This window comes from Panthera onca, chromosome C1 (genome assembly GCF_046562875.1).
Source record: "Panthera onca isolate mPanOnc1 chromosome C1, mPanOnc1 haplotype 2, whole genome shotgun sequence".
Classification (NCBI taxonomy): domain Eukaryota; kingdom Metazoa; phylum Chordata; class Mammalia; order Carnivora; family Felidae; genus Panthera; species Panthera onca.
The window spans coordinates 2420867-2439471 of NC_138346.1; the positions used below are offsets into that span (position 1 = coordinate 2420867).

At 60.5% G+C, this 18605-nt stretch overlaps 1 protein-coding gene across 7 annotated transcripts in view; it reads left to right on the forward strand.

The window, feature by feature from the left end:
• Nucleotides 1-18605, forward strand: part of HDAC4 (histone deacetylase 4) — a 288638-nt gene that overhangs the window by 208078 nt on the left and 61955 nt on the right. For 6 of the 7 annotated variants that reach the window (XR_009607488.3, XM_060624334.3, XM_060624335.3 and 3 more), the window contains 4 exons: nucleotides 8480-8611; nucleotides 11880-11992; nucleotides 16700-16816; nucleotides 16908-17106. Coding sequence is in view for 6 of the 7 variants with exons in the window: in XM_060624334.3 (XP_060480317.1) it covers nucleotides 8480-8611; nucleotides 11880-11992; nucleotides 16700-16816; nucleotides 16908-17106 (561 nt within the window). In the remaining variant the exon portion in view is untranslated. The remainder of the gene's footprint in view (nucleotides 1-8479; nucleotides 8612-11879; nucleotides 11993-16699; nucleotides 16817-16907; nucleotides 17107-18605) is intronic. The other variant, XM_060624337.3, reaches the window with a different exon arrangement.

Genomic DNA, 18605 nt, shown 5'->3' on the forward strand with positions numbered 1-18605 from the left:
TCACGCGAGTGATGAGGCTTCGGGGGGCGGGGCTGGACGGCTCCCCCGCCGCCCCACCCTAAAGACAGAAGACTCGGGGCCTCTCGGTAGTCAGAGCTGTGCCCCGGCGGAGTCGGTGTGGCACGCGGGGAGCAGACCCTGAATCCAGAGCCAGAAACTGTGGGGAGCCCCCTCAGTAGTGCTTGACTGACGGTCCAGGTGTGTGAGATGGAAGGACCGCACCACGAAGGCCACGGGCCTGGAGCTGGAGCCCAGAGTCCCCGACGAGCACCTCGGTGGGGTTGGCCGAGCCGAGGCGAGGACCCTGCAGGCACGGGCAGGGTTTCCTTTCTTGGCGAGAGGAGGGTGCCACTGCGGTCCTCTTCTCCTCAGTTTGGGGTACGTGGCTCTCACTCGTCCGCTGAGAACAGTTGTGGGTTCGCCTAGAGAGAACCCACGCGCTCGCCAGAAGCGCGTGGTGGCCGGTTCTCCCAGGCTGGCCCCCCAGGCCCCCTCCTGGAACCTGGTGCTGTGCTTAACCACACTCACATCCGCGGAGCAGGAGGTCACGGGCAGCAGCGGGCACCGTGCCGGGAGAGGGGCCGAGACCGGGCCTGCCGCAGGTGCTCGGGGCCCGGAAAGAGTGTGCCGCCGGAAGCTCCCCTCACCCGCAGTGCGTGGGCAGGTTGGGGGCTCCCCCGTCCAGCGGCTCGGGTTGGATCTTTTCACTGGCTTTGAAGCTCTGTGTGCCCTGTGATGGATTCCTTAGGTCCCCTTGGCCTCAGTTTCTCATCAGTGACATGGGGCCCCGCACCCCCATATCCTCCCCGCCGTGGATACACTGAGCAGGCAGAGCTTCCTCCTGCCCCGGGTGTGGCGAGCGTGGCCCCCAAGGTCCCGACGGCGGAAGCAGAAGTCCGGGGACCCGGCCGCCAAGCAGAGCCATCCACCTCTGGCCCAGGGGCCTCGCCTTGCCGGCCGACACCTCGCCTCTTCCCCCTGATGTCCCAGGAAAGGACAGAGAACGTCACCTGCCTCTGGTGGCGCTCACGCAGCTCCCTGGCCTGAGCCCACACCCCCCACTCTGAGCAGAAGTGGGGGTGCCCGTCAGGGGACGTTTGCTCTGGTTCTTTCCGTCTCCCAGCCGAACGAGGCCGGCACCACCCGGAGACGGGCCCCTGTCACAGGACACAGAACCCGGCGGTGACCTCTTATAGCCAGGGTCCCGGAAGACTCTGGAGGCGGGACGGTGAACTCCACTGCTGACCCGCTGCCGTTCCCCAGAGCTGCGTGGCCCGCGACCTTTGCCTCACAGGCCCCGTGACCTCCAGTGTTTGTGCCTGCTGGCTCCCGTGCCGCCTTGGGCTTCTCTGGGGTCTGGAAACAGGGCCTCTAACACCTGCTTGCTCGGACCTTGTGCCACAGCAACCCCCCCCACCCCCCGCCCCAGGTCCTGTTCCGCTGAGAAACGAAGACTGTCCTGGTCACAGTTGGGGAGGTGCCGCTGAGCACGTGGCGTTCCAGAAGGACTTAATTAAGATTTGATTGCGGGATCCATTTTTTAAAAAGGCATCACCGGCACATTAATAATATTAATAATATAAAGATTTCAGTGGAAACATTTAAGCCACTTAAGGGAATAGAGTGTAGTTAGGTGTCCTGTATCATTCTAAAAGTGTCTTTCCAACACTCGATGTCAGTAATTCTAAATAATTTATAGCTGCGTTTCTGTAAGAGTCGGTAAGAGGAAAGACTACAGAAATGAGACTTTGAGCGCACCGACTCACCCACGCCCCTGCGCGTTCAGGGGGTGACTTCGCCCTGGCTTGGGGGCCGTGGCCTGGGTTCAGATCCAGCTTCCTTACTCACTTCCCAGAGGCTGGGTCATAACGGGTGGGTCTCCTCTCCAGAGCAGGGGGAAGAAGGTGGCGCCTGGTGGGTCCAGCCCCGGGCAGGAGCGCACGGTTCCCCTGGGTCACCCACCCAGCAGGGGGCGAGGTGGGCCCAGCACCGGCTCCCCTCCCCCGCCCGCCCAGGCAGTGTCCGTCCTCACACAGCCTGTGCTGCTGTCACATGAGCATCATGAGGGTCATGGTGCATCGCCCCAGGACCGCACCCAGTCACTTGGTGCTCCCCTGGGGCCTCCTGAGGTGCCCTGACACCCAGGGGATGCAGTCCCTGTCTGTGGAGAGCCTGCGTGTCCTCGAGCGGCTCCCCAAGGCTGGCGGTGACCCCTGGGGGCGGATGCTGAGGCTGATTGCCTTGCCCAGTCACACCGCAGTGAGTTGGGATCCAGACTCAATTTCCTGTGCTTGACCAGCAGCGCCCTGTGCCTGCACCAGGGCGACCTCCGCTCTGCCCCCGATTTCTGCAGGGCGGTGACTCGGTGAGCATTTGCCCCGTGCATCCGGGGTGCTGGGCTCGGAGCTGCTGTGGTGGGCGGGGAGCAGGCCCCCCTCAGCACAGGGGCCGGGCCAGGGAGGGGGCCCAGGCACGTGACGGGCAAGGCTTGTACCCCAAACACAAAGCAGATGGATTCAGGCCCCTTCTGACACGGTCGTGCTGGCCTCTGGGCACCAGGGTCCCGTTCCGGGCCTGCAGCCCAGCATGTCCCCGCCGCCTTACAGAGATCTGCCAGAGCCTTCCGTGGCCTGTGCAGAGCCAGGTGGGTTCTCTGTGCCCTCCGCAGCCATGAAACATACCAACAAGCCAGCGAATTTTCCCGTGTCCTGGCGAACCGAATGACGTTCGTGGCATTTGGTTCCGTGTCCGTGTGAGGAGTAGGCTGAAGTTACCAGGACACGGAATGGGCGCGTTTCATACACGACGCTCGGCTCTGCGGTTTGGGAAGGGGCTGCTTCCCGCACCGCGTGCCGTCGGTACCTTGTTCTGAGCCGCTTGGCAGAAACCCCTGTGCGGGTCGGTAGCAGGGACAGGAGGGGACGATGCCCACGCGCTACGGCCAGTCGCCTGTGATAAAGGGCCCTCGAGCTCCTGCTCGGGGCTGGGGCGGCTGGCCTCCGCCCTCTCCGAGCGGTCTCCGAGCAGGGTGTGGGAGGCCACCGCGGCCTGGGCAGTGCTGGCCCCGCCAAGCACCAGCTGCCAGGTGGGCAGCCTCCCTCGGCACTCAGGGGCTGTGTGCTCTTTAAAAACCGGGTGTGAGTGTGTTCAGAGAGCTCTTCAAAAGGCTTTATTGTGCTTCCAAAGGAGAGAGAGGGTGGGTGTGGTTAAATGCCAGGCAGCTTCTGGGTAAGGAAGTTGGCTCACGTGTTCTGTGCTCCAGCCTTTCGACCTTGACGACCATCACCCTTGGCCCTGCGATATGCAGAGCAACAGCTGGGATCTCGGACCAGTCTCTCCGAGAGCCACGTCCCACCATTCGGTGGTACATCCACACTGCTCCCGGTGGCCAACAGAAATCAGCTGGGGGACACGACACCTTCAAGCAGCGTGCGGTGCTTCCTTTCTTTATTAAAAGATCACAGAATGTGTGCCTGTAACAGATTAAAACACACATTACACACACATCCTGAAGCTCACTTCCCAGAGGCGGCTGCTGCTATCAGCTTGGTACCTGTCTGTCCAGAGACCTTCTGTCCCCGCGTGTGGCAGTGTTGTCTGTGTGCGCCGTGAACACGCAGGCCCGTCTTTTTGTTAAGAAAAGCGCTTGCTTTGCATTTTGTCCTGTGATTTTATCTTTCAGGCATTATGTGTTGTTCACACCATTCCATTTGGGGATAGAAAGATCGATACCTGTTTCTATGCTATTCTCACGTGTGGGTATAAACTGTAACTCTTTTGTAGCGTAACTTGGCCAACAAACGTGGGTACCTTTGCTCGCTTGTGCTGGTGTCTCTGCGGGATGGGTCCCTAAGGATGGGGCTGCCCGCCTGAAGGGCTGCGCGCTCTGAGCGACGGGGCAGATCAGACCACATTGCCGCCCATTTGTCCCCATTTCGTCAAGCAGGCGCTACCGTGTCCGTCCTGGCCCACGCGACGGATGAGTGCACCCTGCTTCCTTCGACGTTTCCAGGAGCGGTTCCGTCCCGGCTAGTAAAGCTGGAGCATCTTTGTGCTCATTTTCCATCCTTCCTAGTAGAATGTGAGCTACTTGCAGTGGGGCCCTGGGTGGCCGTGTCATGTAGCCGGTGAGCTGTGCAGAGCTCAGAGTGCCTGCTGGCCAGGCCGGGGCTTTCTTGTCCGTCCCTTGGGCACAATGTCTAGAACCACACTAGACAACGGGCAGGGTTCCTAGGTGTTCAGTGGATGGAAGTCCAATGGCTGATCTCTCATCCATTTTCCTTTGGGTGTTTTCTTGGGACTTTGTAGGGACTCTTGATATGTTAATATCAATCCTACGTCGGATACGTGTGCTACAAAAGTTATATTCCAGTTATATTTTGGGGGTTTTTTCTTTGTTGTTTTCAAAGTAGATAAATGCACGTCAATCAGAGAGCCCCACTAGGCTCAGGACAGGAACACGTGCCCCTCCCTGCCCTGTGACAGGTGACTGACAGAAAGTATACACCAACATGAAGTGGCCCTGCCTGCATTTCTTTATTTGCACAACTTCTGTTTTTCCTCAAGTTGCTTCGTTTTATGTGTGCCTGTTATTAATCCACATGGAGGAGCCCCTGCATAGCAGGCGGTCCAAAGGCCCCCCTGGGGCCTGGGGGACATGCTCCCGGCCCCCCACCCCCCTGGGGAGGCTCTGCCCCTTTCCCAGGACCCCAGGGGCTCCTGCGCGGCCCCTCCTTCACCTCGCAAGGGCACAGGAGCTTGCGCCGGATGCGAACATGAGTCCTGGCATGCTGGCGGGTGTCCCCACTGGCTCACATCTGACCGATGACGTGGTCGGGTGCAGAAGCCACTTTCCTGCAGGACTTTTGCGTCTTCGTCTTGCGTCCGAGTGACCGTTGGGGAATCCAGCACCGCTGACGAGGCCCACCCCTGGTGCCCGGAGCTCCAGAACCCTGCAGGGCCTGCCTGGCGAGGGCCGCTGTGAGGCCTCCTGGGCAGCAGGCCTTCTTCAGATGGAGCACAGTGTCCCTTCAGTCACCTTGTTAGCGACCTTCCCCGCTCTGCCCTGTCTTGGCTCTTTGTCAATCCAATGTCGGACCTTTGCGCTCCCGTTTTCCAAATTTCTCACCTTTTTCTCCAGATGTCTTCTTCCCACACTTGCACTTCTGTCCCGTGCCTTGTCCTGGGTCTCGGGAAGGGGCACCTGGAGGCACACGCTCCATCCACGTGCCTGGCCGAGACGGCGTCGTGGGCATCCTCGGTGGCTCAGGCCCTGCTCTCCTTGCTGGGCGTGGGGGCAGGCCCACACACCAGTGACTGCTTCCAGAAGGACCCTCCTCTGTGCACGCGCCACGGGCACGTACGGCCCCTGTGCCCACCTGGCTGTTAAACAGTAAAATGTTCCCACCCTGAAAGCGGTTTACGCTGTGACCAACCCTCAGGGAGAGCGCGACGTTCATAAACTGGGTGTGGGTTAGGGTTTGTCGAGAGCACTCTGCGTCTCGGCCGAAGGCACTTCCTGCCCAAGGAGGGGCGCGTGCTGGGGAGGGGGTCGAACTTGAAGGCAAGATGAGGATAGCTTACTTTGACTTAACCTGTCATTTACCTGATCGCCTTTGAGGAGAAACCTCCCGGCTCCCCATGTGCCCCTGGCAGAGCAGGCACCGTGTCCGTGGATCCGGTCAGCGTCCTCTGTTTCGCCAGCACCATGGCTGTGACCCACGTCTCCCAAACACCTCCCTCAGGCTCTGGCTCTCGGTCTGCTGCGGCTCTGTTCGAAGGAACACATCCAGGCGTATCCTTACTCCACCCGGCCCCATTGGGAGCTGGCATGCGTCCTGAGGACCTCAGGGGCCGGCAGGAGCTGCTCGTTGGGGCCTGTGGGGGCCGCGCGACCCTGCACGTGGCGGGTGCGGTCTCCAGGGTCCACTGTCTCGCCGATGGCCTGCCGTGCAGAGCGGCCTGGGTTACACGCTTTCGGCAAATCTCAGGAAATATGCTTAGGAATGGCTGGAGTGGGGGTCACCGTGTCTCCTCTGTGGGGTCCGCACGATTCGTTCGAGCTCGCACAATGCCTGGACCCGCGGCTGCCGGAGAACGTGCCTTCTCCAGAGCAAAGGAAGGGCAGGAGGGCCTTTGCTGCACCTCAGAGCCCTTCGCAGCCCAGCCAAGGTCCCGGGGCAGGCGTGGGGGGGCGGTGCGGTGGGGGGAAGCCGGCCCGGAACCTACACTGCAAGGTGACTGCCTCCCTTCCCGCCTGGTCCCCAGCCTGCTGCTCAGCCCCTGGTCCTGCACCTGGGGGTTCCATGGGGAGGCGGTCCCGGGTGCCCCAGAGGGACAGGGAAGGGCCCAGGCCGATGTGTGTGGAGCCCTTCTGGTGCCTTAAACTGGGCTGCGGGGCGGGGCACACCCTGCTCAGTTTAATGCCCTGCTTTCATCTTAAATGAGACGCTTGACATCTTGAACACAGTGTCCCTCGTTTCCGTTCTGCACTGGGCACCGCACATGAGATGGGGGCCCGCGGAGGGGCGGGTGGGGGGAGTGTGCTGAGCTCCCAGGAGGCGGGGCAAGTCCTTCAGACCGGCCTGACTTTCATGTTCAAGCACGGGCAAGGGGGAGACCAGCAAAGAGACAGATGATCAGAACCCTTTCAGGGGCCACCGTGAGGGGAGTGCGGCCGTCCCACGGTCCGGACAGGGGGGCCAGCAGCCGCGTGCGGTGGGAATGGGCTTGGGGCCTGCCCGGCACAGGCTGCAGGTCACAGGGAACCTGGGGTCCTCGGGGAGGATGGTCCCGGCCGGTGCCGTCGCTCGACCAGGTGTCGGGAGCATGGTGACCCTGCCGCCCCCACCCCTGCACCCCATGTCCCCAGGCGCTCCCCGCCGAGGGCCACGCTGTCCTGCAGTCTCGAGGGCAGCTGCCAACCCCTCCTCGGACAGAAGGTTGTTGAAAGGACCGTTGGTGTCCTTATAGCAAAGACCTTGGTGGCATGAGAAGAGCTGCTGTTTTCTTGCCTGTTAGCCACATGGGGTTGTGGCCTTTTTCTCACGTTAAATAAGGCTGAGAAACTCAGCGCAAACCCAGAAGTGAGTGAAACACATGAGTCTGCAGTGCCCGCAAAACAAGTGTGAAAGCAATGACTGTGGATCCTCCCGCCTGTGGAGAAGGTGAACCCCTCCCACTTTTCTTGGCCGCGGAAGTCCTACAAGTGGACGGGCACCCGCTCTAAGCCCAGATACCGCAAAGGGGAAAGGGCCCCGTCCCTGCCTCACACCCTCCAGAGCAGGGGGGCCATCGGGAGCATTCTGGCAGCTTCTTCAAACACACCTTCGATTCCTCCGGGAGGCTGCACTCAGGTGCCCGGCCGTGCCCTCCGCCCTCCAGGGCCCACAGACCCGGCCTCCTTCGGGGAGTGGGGTCCCCAGGCCACTGCCCCACCCTCCACGCTCCCCAAGGGTCGGAGTCATGGTGCCCCTGAGATGCACGTGTGGCCTGCTTCTTAAAACCCAGTCGTCTTAGTTCTGATTCCAGAGGGAAATTCGATTGCATTGCGTGGCACTCTGGAGAGCAGTGAACTTCCTGTTCCAGAAAGATTAAAAACAGCAGGGGTGCTGATTAAAAACAAACAAACAAAAAGGTAAAAACGAGCTAATTTGCAAACGCACAAGTCGTAGGAACTTGAAAGCAGTCAAGTAAAACCCCAGAACGCCAACGTCTCCCAGTGGTGCTCTTACCCCTGTCCTGGCCCTGAAAGCTGGTGGCCTCGTGGAGTTGGAGATTCCTGCCCAGGCGTCCGGACGGGGCACCTCTGGGTGCACTAAGGCACTGCCCAGGCAGCTCGCACTGGGGTGCCCCCCACTTCCCCAGAGGTGCAGCTCGATGGGTACGCGGGGAGGTCTGGGCTCCGGGTGCAGAGGCTTGGGAACCACTGTGGGCTCAGATTTGCAGGTCTGCACAGCACAGGGCCGTTAACAAACCAGACCCAGCCGAAACACCTGTGTCCCCCATTCAGATGGACTCTGAGGGAGATGGGCTCGTTCACCTACACGCAGGTGTGGAGGACTGGTTGGCCTTAGGACCCCATGGCGGCCACTGGCAGAGGTCGCCGGGAGCCCCAGCAAGCAGCTTGTTTCCAGGTGGTTAGACGTGGGAGGAATTTCTGACACGCAGGTGAATGAGGAAGTGGAGACCATAGAAGCCATAACAACATTTGTGGGCCGACGCCCCGAAACGACCAGCACAGATAGGTAACCCTGTCCGAAGAAACGGAGCCGAAGGCGTCCGATGGCCTTTGTGCATCTTGTGGGACTGAAAAGATGCTGCGTAGGCCTCAGGAACGCTGCCTTCGCTCTGCCCTGCGACAACACAGCAGGGTCGAGTGGATATTGACCTGATGTGCATGGTTTTTTTAGCTGCCAGTGAGATAAACTTGGTCCCCGTCGTGAGTGTCTGACTATAACGACATCTCCTTTTTGTGCAGCCTCTGAACCCAATTTGAAATTGCGGTCCAGGCTAAAGCAGAAGGTGGCCGAAAGACGGAGCAGCCCGCTGCTACGCAGAAAAGACGGGCCCGTGGTTACCGCTCTAAAGAAGCGTCCATTGGATGTCACAGGTACGTCCCGTGAGTCGTGGAAGCCCGGCCACCGCCTTCTCCGCGAGGCTCTGCTGCTGCGAGCCTTTCCGAGACCTCCTCCGAGGCCCTGCGTCTCTGCATGGCACCTTGTCCCTGGGGCGCCAGCCGTCCGAGAGCCACAGCCAGTGCCCTGGCAGGGGTCTCTAAGCATGCCCCCGCACCCCTTGTCTGCTCCAGGCCTCAGCCACGGAAAGTGGCGTCCACCGGCCCGGGTACGGTCAGGGCAGTCCTGTCTGACGTCGCACCGGGTGTTTTCAGGAGTTTTGAGTTGAGGTTCCCCGATCCTGCCCCGTCCGTGGTGAATAACACGGTTGTGAGCTGCTCACCGCCCATCACGGTGTCTGGGCCACGGGGCAGGGGTCCCACGGGTGGGAGGGGGAGAGAGGAGGGCGACCGCTCGTTTCCACTTTCCTGGTGAGCGTTGCTCTCGGCCCCCACCTAGCGGTGGACACGCAGAAGTACGCCCCCGGCAGAGCCCGGGGCCTGAGGGGCGCCCTCCTTCCTGCGGGTGCTGCTCCCCTCTTCCGGGCCACGCCCCCCACTGCAAGGGTGCACCTCGCTTCCAGAGGGCCCACCCCGGCCCCAGGCGCATCCCACTTCACGAGGGTGGGCCCCACCCTGAGGCTGCGCCCCGCTGCAAGGGCACACCCCAGCCCGGAGTGTGTGCTCCCGCTTCCTGCGGGCGCCCATCCACGTGCCCGAAATCAGCACCCCGAGAGAGGCGCTGCTCAGAAGTGGCTTGGGGGCGAGGCGGGCGGGAGCCGTGTTTGCGGCAAGCACAGGGCCTCCTTTAAGAGGCAGGGCTCTAGGTAGCGGCCTGTCAGTGGTAGGTTCTCAGGGCCGGAGGAGGGGGGCTCCCCGGGGCTGGTCCCCGTGTGGAAGCGGCTAGTGCCGCGCACACGGGTCGGAGCTCCAGCGCCTCTGAGTTAAGGTGAGAGCTTTGTGGGGCCCTCCTGCCCTGTCCCGCTGCGCTCCAGGGCCCGTTAGCCAGGAAGACTCCCCCGATGTAAGCTCCTGCCTCCGAGCGTTTGTGGGAAGAGCGGAAGCTCTTCGTGTTTCGGCGCAGGGTTCTGTGCTGGGTCCGTCGAGGACAGACGGGCCTCGTCTGAGGAGAAGAGCGTTGTCACTCGGAGTCCCGGAGTCTCCCCAGCTGGGGGACCCCCTTCGAGGCTGTGAGTGCAGCTGTGTTTCCTCTGACGGGTGCCTGGCGTGGGCCGGCCGCCCTGATGGACGGAGGAGCCCGTGCGGTTATTTCTGGCCCCGCACTTGGTGAGGCGGGGCCGTGGGCAGGCTTCTCCCCGAGCGCCGGCTCTCTTGTTCACGTGGTCAGCCGGTGACGGTTTCATGCTACCGTGAGTCCGCACCAGGTTACACGTAAAAGTGGGGGCACGGGTCCTCGCCTCCACGGAGCTCAGGATCCCACTTGAGAGGCCAGACCGTGCCCGCCCCAGCCGACGGGTCCCGGGTTGTGCTACCGCAGAGGAGTCCGGGGCGGGCAAGGCCGGGGGGGCGCTGGGCGGATAAGTGCAGCTGGCAGAGAGACGAGAGGGGATGGGCTTCTGGGCCCCACAGACCCCAGGCAGCCGGGGTAGAGCTGACCCTCCAGAAGGCAGAATAAGGAGTTCAAGGAAGGTGGTGCGGGTTCTGCCGCGGGGGCGCGTGGCGGTGCAGGGGGAGGCCCACCGGTGTGTGTGTTTGGGGGGGGGGTGCTGGGGGCCCAGGAGGGGGCAGGGCCGGGCGGGGCCCGGGCTGCTTCTCCCCGGTGGTTAAAGCCGCGCGTGCGGCAGGAGCAGAGATCTAGGCGGAGCCGCTGCTGCTCACTGTGGGGCGTGTTTCCTTGCAGTCTGTCTTCTGTGTGCCCGTCCCGCCGCCCGGCCCATGCCACGCGGTGCCCCCGCTTGTGCTGATGCGAATAACACGGTCACACACCTGTGTTCGTTTCTTACACCGCTTTCCCGCAAGCGGAGCGAACAGTAATCCGCGTAGTTGAGTGGGAACCGGTTGAAGAGCCGGACGTGTATCTTTATTGCCCCAGTTTCTCACCCGCTGGCGCGAGAGGGTCTGTCTGGTGGCCCTGCAGGGGACACACGTTCGCAGGAAGTCAGTGGAAGCCGGCGTGTAGTCTGGGCCAGGAGCAGCAGGGATGGCGTCCAAGGCGGGGCCCCGGGGACCGCCCCCGAGGGCCAGGCGGCCAGGAGGAGGCGGCTCTGTCTTGTGCACAAAGTGTAGCAGTTCCTCCCCCCGGGCCCTTCTCAGCGGCTCCCAGTCCCGTGACGTATAAGGAGCCGTGACCCCCGGTGAAGAAGTAAGCCCTGGATTTGGTGTGGGGGCAGCAGGGACCTGGTCTGGGCTCACGTCACTGTCTGGGAGGCCTGACTGTGGCCAGGCTGCCGCGGCGAGCCCGAGCGGGTGTCGCCGGGCCGACAGCCGGTCGGTCGAGAGGGCCAGGGGCCGCAGAGGTCACAGTCCGTGGTGAGGCCATTGTTACGATGCCCACAAGAACGCAGAGAGAGCTAAAGAGACACTCCCACAGACACCGGTGGCACGGCGGCTCCGGTGGCGGTGAGAAGGGGGCAGGGTGAGCACGTTCCTCAGTCTCGGGCAAGTCACCGTGAGGCCTGGGCCCAATTAGCAGGGCGGATCCACCCGTACCTTTAAAGTTACTTGCGGGATAAACTAGCGTGCGATGCCAGGGAACACCGACCAGTCACAGCAACCACTGGCGGCACCTGCCCTGGGCGTCTGATGTTGCCCAGGAAAAGCGAGAGGCTTTCGTTCCAAAGGAGCCCGGCGGCCCGTGGCTTTGCTAGCGAGCACGGAAAATCTGACCTCTCCCTATTCAGAGTTCCTTGGCCTCTGTGGTTCCCGGTCTTCTGTTGTCGGGTTATTGCTGAGCGTTTAAGGGCTTATCTTTTTGGTGTAGAGGATCATCTCGAGATTCAAGAGGAATAAAGTCGGTAACGTGCACAGCTTAAAAGGCTCAGGCGGGGCCTCCACAGAGCCGTACGTGTGCAGAGCTCGCCAGGAAGTCAGTAGCAAAACTGAAAATAGGGAATTAGCCTCACAGCCCCTGTTCGGGGACCGCGGTCAGGCTCTTTCATGATGTGACTTGTGCCAGTCAGCAGGTGGGAAGCAGAAGTCCCCCGGAGGCCCTCGGCGGGCACCCAGGCCTGGGTGGGCACCTGCCACGGCCTCGCCCAGAGCCTCTGCGCGGAGCGTGGCTCACGGATGTCTCTCCGCCCCACAGACTCGGCCTGCAGCAGCGCCCCGGGCTCCGCGCCCAGCTCGCCCAACAACAGCTCCGGGAATGTCAGCACCGAGAACGGGATCGCGCCCGCCGTCGCGAGCATCCCCGCCGAGGTCAGTGAGGGCTTTCCGTTCCTTTCTGTTCCCTGCGCCGGCCTGGCACATTCAGACAGTTGGTTTCCTTGAGGTGACCAAGGTTTGCGGGTGCCCTTCGGCCTAGACGGTTGAGGTCGGGAGGCACCCTGGACGGGGCACCGTTGGGACCTCATCCCTCTTTCCTGCCACTGACCACTGCTTCTCCTGCAAATGTGAGCCCCGTGTCCAGATGGGAGAGCAGCTTCGAACCCAGCCTTTCCTCCTGGCCTCCTTCGGAGCACGTTTCATCCGGCCGATTCAGAACACAGACGCGTGGGCCCATGGGGTCCTAGATGCCTCGCTGCTGTGTGCCCCTGGGGCTCTGCACGGTGGCCGAGAACCGTTGTTGGAAGAGGATCAAGGTGTTTATTGTTGCTTTAGAAATACACAGGTTAAAACGTCAGCCAACAAACACACATCCGTGTGTCATGGGGGAGCAGAGTAGCACGGGCAGGTGGTTAGGAACCCCAGAGCTGGCGTTTCAGAGGCGCCTGGGTAACTAACCACCAGCCTGAGACACACGGTCAGGCCCCCGCCCCCAACTGTGCCACAGGTGGAGAGGGGCGTGGGCACAGAGAGGGTTCTGGAAGCACTTGGCAGAGAGGACGGGTGCTCCAGGGGAGACAAGGGGCTCGGGGCTGGCTGCCCGTTGTGCCCTTGACCAGACCTGGGTGACTTTCCGGGCAGTGGTTTCCAGGACCTTCCTTCCGTGCTTTCTTTTTCTACCTCGTTCTCTTTGCCCCAGCTGCTTATTGCACAAGTGTCCCTGGAGCTCCTACCTCGGGCCAGCCCTGCACCAGGCCCAGGGGCCAGAGGGCCAGAGGGCCGGCCAGCAGCCCGCCTCCACACAGCAGGCTGTGCGGCCTGGGAGAGGCAGGCTCTGGCCGGTGCCCGGGAAGAGCAGGGGAACTTCACACTATCGAGCAAGGCCACGGGCTGGGGGCGCCCTGCGTGGGGAGCCGCCTCGCCGCGGAGTTCACGGTGAACGGAGCCCGAAGTGCCGTCTGCTTCATGCCGCAGGCGGCCCCGCCGGGTGGGAGGTCTTCTGAGTTCTTTTTGAGTTCCTGCTGACCTACAGGAGGGTACGGTTGAGTACACGTAGTCCCTTAACTTTCCCCCTAGATATTTAGCAACGAGTCCTCCCCTTCCGCAGGGTTGACAGATCTTACTCGGGGTGCGTGGGCGCCAGGGCGGAGCCTTTCCACCCCCTGTTGTAGACACCCGTGCGCACAAACACGCGGCAGAACGAAGGGTGGCGCTGGCTCCTCCGCTCCCCCCCGGGTCTCCCCCTGCCCCTGCTGAGGTACAAGTCCCGTGTTCATGTGAATTGAGCTGCCGCAGACTCACCGATAGGAAGGGGCCATCCCGTTTACCGTCCTCTGGCGGGCAGGGGTGGCCTCTGACGGTCAGGTCCGCCCGGGGGACCTCTGGGGGTTTCGGGTACTGTTAGAAGCTGACCTCTCCTGAGAACTCGCAGGCCTCGTGACGCCCCCGCTGGCTGCACCCCCTCGGGCGCAGGGCGACGTGGGTCCTCGCCGGAGCGCCTCCTTTCACTGCTGTTCTGCCAGGGGCCCCGGGCCGGGACAAGGTCCGCGGCCTACACACGGCGGAAGCAGGCGCCCCGGGCCTGGAAAGGCAGCTCCCTCCAGCCCAGAAGGCCCGGCGTGAAGCGGGGCTTGAGACCAGGCCCCGATTTTGTGCGGAGCGCGTGGGAGCTGATGAGCCTTTCGCCCCGCGGACGGAGACCGCCAGCATCGCGCACGCGGGCAGTCAGCCTCCGAGCAGTTCTCAGAAGGCTGTGTTATTTCTAAAAATAAATTAGGTAAAAAAAAAAAAAAAATAGAGTGATTATAAAGAAGAAATTATAACTTTGCAGACATTAGGACGTTTGCTCGTTTCGTCCCTGGGTGATTACCGCCCGGTGGCGCGTGCTTTCTTTGGCCGTCTCCATCATGTTCTCCTCGGCACAGCGTGTTGGTATTTCTTCTACTTGGGACCAACAGTTTTTCTGTCTGGGGAAGGTGCTTTCCATGGTGGTCGTTAGCTCGTGACTGAGTAGGGTCACGGTGAGCGAATGCTTTGTAGCCCTGTGGTGTCTCCAGGACAAGATACACCAGGCGCCCCTGCGCGAAAAACGCTTTCCTTCCTGGTTTGCGCTCATGGCGTCCAAACAGACCGTAAGGTGTGTGTGTTTCCAAAGGACGCTGAAATACGACCGCGTTAAACAGCACCTCGGGGATCCTGCGAGTTATGGATATTTGCACACACGCCGTGAGGCGGTACAGGCACACGTCTCTTTATCGCGCATCACAGGTGTTGCCCTTTCTTACGAACCGAAGACACCAGCCTTCCGTGGAGGAAGTCGCTGCCGACGGGGTGGAAACAGCAAGAGAACCAGAACTGCAAGCGGAGCCTGATGATGGGACTGAGTGTGTGGCCGCGGTCTTGGGGGAAATCTTGAACGGAGGAGGAGTTGCTTCTTGGGGAAGTGGTTTCTTGAGGCGGAATCTGCCGCTGGTGACGATGCCGTGAAGACTGTTGACGTGACCACAAAGGACCTGGAAGATGCATACACTGAGCCGATAGAGCCGTGGCCGTGTTTGAGGGGACGGACTCCGGTGTCGAAAGATTCCTACTGTGCGTAAAATGGCGTCAAACGGCATCACGTGCCACAGAGAAACCGTCCACGAAAGGAGGAGTCACTTGATGTACCAGACCAGCCTCGTTGTTGACTAATTTAGGAAACGGTCACAACCACCAAGCAGCCGTGAACATCAAGGCAAGATCTTCCTCCAGCAAGAGGATTCTGACTCACCGAGAGCTCAGATGATGGTTAGCATTGTTTAGCAATAAAATGTTTTAACTCAAGTCTGTCCATTCCTGTAGACATGAAGCTGTTAACACACCTGGCACACTAAAGTGTCTCGTGAACACAACTTTCACGCGCACGGGGAGACCAGTGAGCTCACGGACTGGTGCTGTGGTGTCTGGGACCACACCCAGCGTCTCCGAGGCAAGCCGCAGGCGGCCCCTCCCCACCCCCCCAACCCCCAGCAGATGAGGAGGCTGTTTCCTCCCCGGGCCGGCACCCGGTGCACCCCCATGTACGGCCACTTGATGATAGCTTTCAGCGCATAATTTTCCCCTCGGATGTGACGTTTTAAGGCACCCGGACGTTTCTCGTCGTTAGTTACGTGCCCCACTGTGAGAGGAGCTAAGAGGAGACTGGTCACACGTCCATCACTCCAGTGAGTTTTTCGTTACACAGACTCCGTCTGCCGCCTCCCACTAGCCGGCCTGGTGGCCAAGTCCTTTGTTCCTTCTGTCTGTCTGCTCCGTGGTTCGGCACACTGACCAAGTACCTACTCCACAGGGGGCGTTGCGGCAAACAAAACAGCATCCTTTGGAGGGAAGAATGTTCTTTCTAGAAGCAAACAGATGTTAAATAGCACGGTAATTCAGATCCTCAGAGAATGCTCCCACTCCCCCTTTTCTGTCTGTCCTTCCAGCCCTCATTGTCTGCTTTTGAACGAGCAGACCATCCTGTACCTTGTTTTTCCAGCCTAACAACACATCATCGGTGGGACTCCAACCAATCCAGATTTATCCCGGCCTCCCAAGGACCCGGTGCATAAGTGTGGTTCATTTGCTACACCCGGGACACGGACACGCTGCCCTTCCCTGCCGTGGGCACCACGGCCATGACATTCCCGGGACCGTCTCTGGTTTTGCCCGGCACCGTTTCGTAAGAGCCACCCGAAGAGTGGAGTTTTAGGATGAAAAGTTAGATAAATTTTTAAGGCTTTTGACACGGATTGCCCAGTTTTCCTGCAGAAAGAGTGCACCGCTTGATAAACCCGCCCAGCAGCGTGTTTCTGTTCCTCGGGGCCAAGAGAGTATTCTCAGTTTTAAAAATCTTTGCCAACTTGATAGGTATTTAAACATGTGTTTTGATTACTGATGGTTTTGAGTAATTTTTTCAGGAGTTCTCCCGTAATACTGGTTCTTTGTCATTTGCCTTTGACGAGCACTTTTGCTAATTATTATTTGATCTGTGAGCTCTTTACATAGTTACCTTTCTCTGTCCTACATGTTGCCCATATTGCTGTGACCATTATTTATTATTTGCCTTTTCTGGGAGGGGATTTTTTTTAGGGGAGAGGGGCGGAGAAAGGGAGAGAGAGAGAGAGAGAGAATCTTCAGCAGGCTCAGCATGGAGCACGACACGGGGCTCGATCTCACAACCGTGCGACCATGACCTGAGCTGAAATCAAGAGTCGGATGCTCAACCGACTGAGCCACCCAGACGCCCAAAGGGGATTTTTTTTTTAAGCAATATCTTCTCTGGTTTCTGCCTCTGATGTTATATTTAAAATGACATTCCCAACCAAAAACGTATTTTATAACACGTTATCTTAGATTTTCCTGATAGTCTACGATGATTAAACAATGTGAATAAAAACGAGAGCGTCATGGATTGTGAATCCATGTTTCGGGGCTTGTGACCTGCTTTGAAATTCTGTGCCACCTCTGTGCTGTAACCTGTCACTGTGTTTCTGTACTGTAGCGTCTCGGGACTCCGCGTGGCCTGCCCTGAGGCGCTCTCAGCTGTCGTTTCTCGTGGTGTCTGTGGCCCACGCTTGTCGCTGGCAGGCTGCGTGACGGCGTCATGTGTTCTGTCTGCAGACCAGCTTGGCCCACAGGCTCGTGACTCGAGAAGGTTCCGTGGCCCCGCTCCCCCTCTACACGTCACCGTCCTTGCCCAACATCACGCTGGGACTGCCCGCCACTGGCCCTTCCGCTGTGAGTAGGCGTCGGCGGGTCTGCGTGGCCAGCGGGGGCGGGGGGCTGTCACGGGCCCTCGGCCCCGGGCGTCACGGTTGTACCTCTCCAGGGGACGGCAGGTCCGCAGGAGGCCGACAGGCTCACTCTCCCCGCCCTCCAGCAGCGGATCTCCCTCTTTCCCGGCACGCACCTCACCCCCTACCTGAGCACGGCGCCCCTGGAGCGGGACGGTGGGGCTTCACACAACCCGCTGCTACAGCACATGGTCTTACTGGAGCAGCCGCCTGCACAGACGCCCCTCGTCACAGGTGAGCACGGTCGGCTCGGGGCCCAGCGGGGAGGCCCGTCTGCACCCCCGAATTTCTAGCCACGGCCTCTCCCGTGTTCAGGCGTGGGAGTCGATAAACCGAGTCTCACTTACAAAACTAGGTAGACAGAGTAAAAGCAGGTGTCGCTTAGACCTTCTGGAAGCTTCTCCAGAGAGACGGCTTCTGCCGTCTGCTTTTTTATCTGGGTCAAGACGAGGGGAGACGACTCTGGTAGATCGTCAGTTCCCATTCGTGGTGGAAATGTCTGTCGTGTGCCCCGCGTAAGGGACGCTCACACTTAGGAATAAGTCAGGAAATGTGGCCGGAGGTTTGCACGGCAACTGTTCCTTTGGGAGGGACGAAGGTGTGGGGTCTGCTGCGGAACAGGGAAGTACCTGTTCGTCTGCAGCACCCGGCCTCACGCTCAGCTCCCTGGAGGTCTGCTGATTTGTTTGCGGTTGTGATCTAACACGACCTCCTTGACGCTTTGGTGGGAAGTGCAGGTGCGAGCGGGTCAGGGTCCCGACCTGTGGCCATGCGGGCCGCGGGCAGGTGAATGTCTCTTGTGCCCACTGGTCTCTCTCCAGCACTTGGTCCTGAAGAGCCATGGGGCCGCTCTGGGCGTGAGGGGCCACACCTTGCCCTCTGTGTGTGTCCGTGTGGATGGCGGGCTTCCATCTGTGGGTGTGTGTGTCTGTCTTTCTGTCTGGGCCCCCCAGTGGTTGAATTCGGGGTCACCGCCCTCTTCAGAGTTGAGGGGGAGCAGAAGCGTCACCGGGCATCTCCCCGCCTTTCAGATGATGGGTCATGAGCACCGGGGCTCAAGGGTTCCGTCTGAAATCGCATCTGAGTCTGTGTGACACCCAGAGTCAGGGCCCGGGGTCAAGAGCAGTGAAGGATGCCTGAGTTTCTGTCCTGTATCATTTATGTAAACCTACAGCTGACCCTCCTTGTGACCCCCGGTCCCCGAGCGTCTGCTCATCACCCACCGTTAAAGAGCATTTTTCGGGCACATCCCTGAGCTTCCTGTGGAGTAACCTTTTTTGTTTTTAAGTAGGCCCCATGCCCAGGGTGGGTTTGAACCTGGGATCAAGAGTCGGCCACTCTACTGACTGTGGGGAGTAGCCTTTTCCCACAGGACTTAAATGACAGTCTTAGGTAAATCTCACCTCTCTGATAAACTTGCTGAACTTGACTCCTTCGTGATTGGCCACGTTGCTGCTTCTGCCCTTCGTGTGTGATCCGGTGGCCCTTTCTGTGACAGCAGCTGCCGACGGCTTGCCTGTGGCAGTGAGACTGGCTGGGGCACCACTTCTGGTCCAGCACCTGTTAGCACTGCCCTCCCCGCCCCCGAACCTGCAGGCCCCTCCCGGCCCCCGGACACCGGCCGCAGGTGCTGGAGGCAGGGCCGTGGCCCAGAGCACAGGCTGTCTGGTCTCCGTTTCATCCCAGCTCAGTGACCTGGGAAGTCTTCCCTCGTGCCGTGCCTCAGTATCCCC